Source organism: Salvia hispanica, chromosome 5 (assembly GCF_029641045.1).
Source record: "Salvia hispanica isolate PSC_SH4W2 chromosome 5, Shi_PSC_v1, whole genome shotgun sequence".
Classification (NCBI taxonomy): Eukaryota; Viridiplantae; Streptophyta; class Magnoliopsida; order Lamiales; family Lamiaceae; genus Salvia; species Salvia hispanica.
In genome coordinates, this window is record NC_142696.1 from 2,723,386 (window position 1) to 2,731,471 (window position 8,086).

Genomic DNA, 8,086 nt, shown 5'->3' on the forward strand with positions numbered 1-8,086 from the left:
TATTGAGTTGACCCGATAGCGACCCAATCTGCACGATTTGCTAGCCCTAACTTAGATGTACAACATTAATTACCATATCGCTAGACAACACACATTAGCGCAACTAATTTAATAAACATACTAATAATTTATTCATCAATTTGTTTTTCATCAGAATATAGCAAGAACATTAAAGCGACACCAGAACATAAATAAAACCAAGAAGCTACAAATAATATATTAGCATAAGAGGTACACTCTCTCAAGTTCCTCTCCTTTATGCATTTCACAATCAGACATGAAAGAAACTACAAAGTCACAACTCAAAATGACCATGCATTCTCCATAGCAAAACTATTGAGAGAGACAAAGCTCGGGGCATACACGAATGTAGAGGGGAACGGTGCACGATACTCTCGAGACACAATGTCGTAGTCAAAAGTTTTTGTTTTATTGGAATAGCAGAATAGCGTGCCATCCTCGAATTCCATCAAGACGTCGCCATTTTCGAAAATTCTAATCGGCCAAACATCAACATCAGGAAGCCTATCAACGTCAGGGATGACAAATATCTTTGTCCAACCGTGCTCATTTTCCTCCATCAACCAGATTATAATGCACCCATCAGTGGTTGAAATATCGCTTACACAAAGGCAATCACGCAAAACACAGAGTGACCTACCTGTACTACTAGGAAGAGGAGGTGCAGGGAAGGTGCTAAAAAGTTCCGTTTCAAGATCAAAGCAACAAATCCATTCACCAGAGCCTCTTCTTGTTTCCTTGGCGGTCCAATGAAGATTCCCATTCACGAGTACCCCTCCAACATCGTCACATAACCTGAGCGAGTCACCAAAGGGAACTTTTCTCCACGATCCAGTTCCAACTGTGTATACTTGGCACCCATATTTGCACTCCTCCTCCAATGATTTTTCACCGAAAATCCTAACCACCTTATATTTTCTGGTCATTCTACTCACTCCAAATCCAAAATTCTCGATGTTAATCTTGACATTTAGGGTGGTTTGTCGTGGACAAGGGAGCATGATATAGTCATGGAATTCACATTTCTTAACGATCTACAACCTAACAATACTTCGTCAGTGATTTGAATGCGGTGTGTGCATGTTTATTTAAACATGGACAAACCAATGTAATTCCCTTGGAATGTGTGTTCCACAATAGAAGTATTATTTTTAGTTATTTATCTAAAATTAAAAATTTTCATTGTTTGTTTTTCCAGGCAGGGAACAAGGATTTAAGGCTCGGTTCCGAGGAATTCACAAAATACTTTCAACTTTTTGTCTGTAAATACATTTGCTATCTTATTATTCATTCTTCATTGTCTTGTCCCATTGCATCACGAAATTCTCTGCAAAAAGAAGATTTTTTCACGGTATAGTTGTTACTCTTTACCTATAGTAGTACATTTATATGAGATTATTTTATTTCAGTGATGTTAGTTCATTTTTAAGTTTTTTCTTGATGTTAGATTGTTTTATTTTTTATTAGTTTTATTTTAATTTTTCTGTCCAGTCTATAACAGTTCTTTTTTCACGAATATAGAAATCTGGTAGGACAGTAGGAGTCAAGGCAATAAGATCAGTAGACGAAAATTGCCTAAGTTGGAAGGGCGGACTCCAGGCTAAGAAATTTTGACTATCTTTGAAACTAAGCGTTATCACGAGCTAATGTCGAAAACTGACTTCGAGAGTAGGTTTTTTTAGGTACACCTTGTGACTAACATCTACTCTCTCCGTCCCAAGGTATTAGACCAACTTTCCTTTTTGGGATGTCCCAACATATTAGACTCATTTCCTTTTTTAGCAAAAAGCATCTATCTTATTTTATTCTCCCCCTACTTTTTTCTCTCTTCTCTCCCCTACTCTTTCCCTCTCTCATACTTTACTCTCTCCACTTTAACTATTTAAATATTAATTCCTTAAATCATGTGCCCAAAAGAAGTGAGTCTAATACTCCGGGACGGAGGGAGTACAATATTTTGGAGCTACAATTTTACACATTTATCGCCAACTTTGTCACTCCATAGTTTTCATGCAAAGAAAATACCTAAAACAACAAAATAACGAAAGGAAACAAAGAAGATGAAGATAATAAACTATTATATTTGTTTCGCGCAAATGCATAATCATTAATTTGTATTTTGTATTTTATTATTAAATTTTTCTTTATTTTGCTAATTGGAGTTTGTATTTTATTATTTATTTTTTCTTTAGTTTGTTATTCTTATTATTTTACAATTAAAGTTGTTGCATATAAGATTTTTCATGTCTTACGAACTACTACCTTCGTCACTTAAAAATAGAAACTATTTTCATTTAGGGTCATCCCTTAAAAATAGAAACTTTCTAATGTTTATATGTGTGTTTTTTATTTATTTTGTACATCATTTTATCTTTTATGACGATATTATTGTTCTCATCATACTTTTTAGTTATATATTAAATATTTTATGCTATCAATTTAATATTGATAGTATTTTAGTTTTGAAGTATGTATGTTTTAATGATGATAATTTTATTCGCTGTAGAGACCTGACCTGTAAGTGTCGTAATTGACAAATATTTTCATGTTAGTTTAATTTTATATCTATAATTATTTAACATATTGTTACTATATAGTACTATATTTTTTTATTTTATTTTATTCAATGATGTTATTTTTTTATTTTGTTTATTCACAATGTTTAATTAATAGAATAAAAATACTATGTGTCGCGCATAGCGCATGGGCTAACACTAGTTATAATACCGTCCAAGATCTTTCTCTCCTATGAAATTCTCTCTCACTATATTCAGTTTACAAACTCGACCCTCTTGGCTAGAGGGAGGAAGGGGCACATACGGCTACCGGAAAACCGATGGACGCGCTGCTTAAGGAGTCGAAGGTGTGGTTCAACGTGAGGTGCGATCACGCTCTTCGCTGCCGGAGCTACTTATCAGAATACTACTTGAGATAATCGCGATGTAATATGGAATATGAATGAAAATTGGTTCTAGATGGGATGACACAAATAGAAATTTGCGAATCATTGATGCAATAAACAAGTGTGAAAATTCGTTTGATAAATTAGACAAATTTCTTAGGAAATTGAAAATTCAAAATAAAATAAAGAAAGATAAAAGTCATAAAACTCAAAAACATTCAAATAAAAGCGTACTAGTACATCATAATGAATGAAACCTAGCTTTGACTACACATAAAATTATAGTACTATAAGACTAAATTTTAAGACTAATTTTTGGGTTCCCATGGGTATTTCTCTTTCCCATTTCGGTATATAGCATCTGTTTTGGCTTCATAAATACAATCACGACCGCCACATGGATAGCCATTCACTAACCAAGTCTTGGTATAAGCATCAAACCCTCTTTTGTTGTTAGCCCATTCCACGGTACAATCGAAGTTTGTCTCAAAAACATTCACACAAAATTGGAAGTTATAGTCTTGGCCCGGAACGAGTGTGTGGAATCCGAGATTGTTGTCTTTAGACTTGCAATGCACCACTATGTTGTCGGGGGTTCTATTCATAACGTGAATCACTTTCTCTAACTTGCTCTCTAAACAGGCGTTGCTCAAAGAGACAACACACATAGTGAAGACAAGAAAGAGGAATTGATGTTTGGACATGTTTGCAATGGTATGATAGAATGAGATTGATTTGTGTGTTTTATTTTTTGTTTGTTTCTACTCCTTTTTATAGAATATGTTTGATTGAAATGATTATTGCATTATTGGGATTAATAAAGGGAATCTGTACTTATTTGGTAAAAATTATGAAAATGTGATATGCATCGTTGGAAAGAAATCAGAAATCAAGGAATTAAAATTATAAATTGATCCTAATTAATTATAATCTACCAAAAATAGAGTCAAGATCTTTTGTAATTAGTCTGCCGGAAGAATAAAACTAATAAATGTGTGATTTATTGTTATAATTAATCTCTAATTAAGATATGTTTGGAATACTAAACAATCTTCATGATTTGTGATATAAAAGACATATATAGAATCATAGTATATATATGCTCCATATAAATATATAGAATAAATGTAAAACAACTAATGTAGCAATACTCCACTAAATCATGAATCGGAATCTACTTAATAAAACTAATATATAGTTTTATATGGAGTATATTCCACTAAATCATGAATCGAAATCCACTATTAATTTTAAATTGTATATTCTCCAAATCATCTGAAGATTTTGTTATAATTATCAAAAGGATGGTATATAATCCATAAAACTGAAATGATTTGAATCATAATATATTTTGCAAAGATAATTAAAATTTAAAGTCTTGGCATAAAATATTACACAGAAATGTTATACATATGTGCATACGCAAATAAAAAAAAACCGAGTTCCACATGTCTATAGTATAAAGGAATACTAGTATTACTTTAAATTTTATTCATCAAGTATACACATTTTGTGACATAAAATGAATTACATAAATCATACTTAGTATATAAAATCATCAAAATTGGTCAAGACGCTAATATATTTGTTAGAAGGAACAACATCTAAAAAGAATGGAGAAGAAAAATCCGACGGAGCAAGACGCTAGCCTTCTCCACCGTTGCGTATCTAAGCCCTGAATTTGCTAACTATTTTTAACTCAGGGAATTTGTACATAATTTTGGATTCAATTTGTTCAAACTCATATCTTTAAATAGAGATTTGTTGAGGCATTTTAGGCCAATTCTGAATATTCCTTATTCAATTCATCTTCCAATATCTTTATAATAATATCTATATCTAAAACCTGGCTCACAGAGCTTGATGGCTCTATGAAATCTTTCAAATGGCTCCACTAAGGTTTCCTCATCAATCCTACACACGTAAAATTAAGATGTCAATCCACTATCTAGTCGTAAAGTCGATAAAATAAAATGTTTAAACTGATCGAATAGGGAGTCAATCGTATCTAGAGCATAAAACATCAACATAAATAAATTCGTGCACGGGCCATATTCATCAAGAGGCGCATCAAAGTCATAGCTGGTAGCTATAAACGGACCACCAATAGTCCAAGTAATTTATCATGAGTTTCATATATAGTCAGCATGTTTAAAGAAAAAAACAATTTACTACCATATAACAATTTAAGAGCCTCCTTTTCTAACATCTTTGGCAATGGAAAAGGCCAGGTCTTCAGACTTCATATGGTCGGTATGGAACCGGACCTCCGAATTCAGTAAACATGTAGAACAATATGCAAGACATTATTTCTAATTTCTAAAATACAACCCCATTATATACATGTTTGTGTGTACATTTATGATAGGAGAATTAATTGGGAGCGGGGCCGGGCATTAAAAGACAAAGGAGAATTTGAAAAAGTCTCATATTTTAGCTAATCAATAACAATTAAATCAAATATTAATTTATGGTTTAATTAGCAAATATGAATATGCGTTTCAAGTTAGCAGTCAATATAGAAATCGTGTGCAATCATTCCACCCGGCAATATTAAATGGCCATAAGTATCATTATGAATTGTGTAATTATTTATTAATATTGTAAAATAGAAGGCAATGAACCGTTTTTTCTAACATTCCATTTTCTATATTGATGATGACATATCTTTTAAATATTAAAATTCATCCCCTAACTTGTAAATATTTTAAAATAAAGTCAAAACTCGCCTTTTATATAGATGTATAGATGGATAGATATATGTTGGTCAAAGATAGAGATATTTCATTAACACTGTTTCAACTAATTTTTTCTTTATTAACAAGTGATTCTTTTCTTTATTAACAAGTGATTCGTGAAATTAAGGTGTTGGATTCGAGTAAGAAATTAATCTTCGGATTATGTTATCAAAGTAACATATGAAATTCGAAATGATCAAAGGACAATCACCCAGACAAGAAAAAAATAATTCCTTGTTGAACATGATCGAATCTCTGAGTAAAGAATGGAGGTGAGAATGAAAACCCCTTGTTTCGATCTTACGTTTTATAAATTAGTCTACAGGTTAATTTATAACTCCAATAATTATTACAATAAGACTAAAAGGAGACGTAGAAGAAAATAGAATGCATGTCATCAAATTCAAGTTAGTATCTTTCGAGACCCACGAGGAGAGTAACTTTAAGAAATGAAGAATGATTTCCGAAATTCTTGGAAAGCAATAGAGGTGAATTTTCTTATCCTACATGCTACTGTGGATAAAAATTACTCCCTTCGTTCCGTTTAAGATGACACGCTTTATTTAAAACTAATATATACAAGTGGGATTCCTATTCCTCTAACTTTTTTCCACTCACTTTTTTTAACATTTCTTAAAACCCGTGCCAGCCATAAATGAGACTCCTAATGGGGAACGAAGGGAGTAACTATGAAACGACTTACTGGACCGTGCGAATTTCAAGTCACCTCGGTTAAGCACACCCCTACCTATGATACCGTGTGAATTTCAAGTTATTCTTTCACAAACGCGCAGTGCATTTTAAAAACACATAAATTATCAAATTTATCAATATTACATAAGACAAGTTTTTGTTCTTCTCAATTAAAATTTATCAAATTGCAACTACAATGTCATTTCTCTTTTTTCTTAACATTTCTTAAATGAGACTCCTAATGGGGGACGGAGGGAGTAACTATGAAACGACTTATTGGACCATGCGAATTTTAAGTCACCTCGGTTAAGCACACCCCTACCTATGATACCGTGCGAATTTCAAGTTATTCTTTCACAAACGCAGTGCATTTTAAAAATACATAAATTATCAAATTTATCAATATTATATAAGACGAGTTTTTGTTCTTCTCAATTAAAATTTATCAAATTGCAGCGTTTCATTTTTTAGTTTTTTTAATAGTTTAATTAAGTTTTTAATTGTAATAAGGGAGGGATTTCTTAATGGTCTAATTATCATTAAAACCCCTAATTATTTCCTGAAAAGGAAATGACTTTAGTCAAGTGTGAAAACTTACCCTGCTCACGCGATGGATCAGTTGTTTGGCCGAGGTGCCGAAGAAGATGAAGATTAGACAAGTTGTGGCAACGGCCCAGACGGGGGTTAACAGGAGGGCCCGTTCTTCGTTATCGCCGGCCAATAAATTGACTCTAAATCACATAGAGACGTGCATTTCAGTTTTTCTAATTTATAGTAATAAAAACTTAAATATAAAATAAAATACACAATTTTAGAATTAATTTTGAATTGTTTTAGTTAACTCATACATCGTCGCAAATGCATTGTTTTATGCTTATATTCACATATATAGCTTAACTCTATGAAAACTCAACTCTGATTGCAACTTAAAAAACACTAATTATTGAAAACATGACATGTTTAAGAATAAATTTTAAATATGTTGCTTCCTGTTATGATTATAATATTTTAGATAAACGCTAATAAATTAAATAATTAATGTGTAGTATTTAATTTGCATTGTGTTCGTGAAAAATTGACTTGAAATTTGCTAGGTGCGTGACTTGAAATTTGCCTGACTTGAAATTTGCACGGTGCGTGACTTGAAATTTGCACGACTTGAAATCTGCACGGTACGTGACTTGAAATTTGCACGGTACGTGACTTGAAATCTGCACGGTACCATATGTATAAGGTTAAACCCTAGTAATTGAATAATTGAATAATACACGAGATAAGTGGAGCTCAATATCTTTTCTCTCACAACTACATCTCTCTCCCTGTTTCTTCTTCCTACAAACACAAGTCACAATTCTTACAACAAACTCCAATAGTTCATTTAATAGCCAAATACAATGTTATAAACCACATTTGTAGTTGACAGAATATGACAAAAAACGTCTTACATGTGTATATATAACATCAAATCACTTTTCATCAAGGCTTCGCCATTTTCGAAAATTCTAATCAGTCAAACATCTACAAAATCAAAAAGCCGTTCATCTCTATGAGATCTATTGTTGGTGATTGCTATTATTGCAGATAGACTTGGTGATGTTTGTTTAGACCGTTTTCTTTTGCTCAATTAATCTGTTCAGTTGTCGGATATCTATTTTTTGGGGAGTAAGGCTATATTTAGAATTGTTTATTGTCGATGTATAGCCTTGATGTTGTTACTTAAGCATGCCAAGAT

General features: G+C 32.3%; 1 protein-coding gene across 1 annotated transcript; it reads right to left on the reverse strand.

The window, feature by feature from the left end:
- Positions 1-302: 302 nt before the first annotated feature.
- On the reverse strand, positions 303-947 carry LOC125190028 (F-box protein At3g07870-like). The gene has a single exon (XM_048087229.1). The coding sequence runs from the start codon at positions 945-947 to the stop codon at positions 303-305; it is 645 nt and encodes a 214-aa protein (XP_047943186.1).
- Between the last annotated feature and the right edge of the window lie 7,139 nt (positions 948-8,086).

Bases quoted from the DNA above. Each gene is read 5' to 3' on its own strand.
- LOC125190028 (XM_048087229.1), bottom strand. From the start codon at position 947: ATGACCAGAAAATATAAGGTGGTTAGGATTTTCGGTGAAAAATCATTG.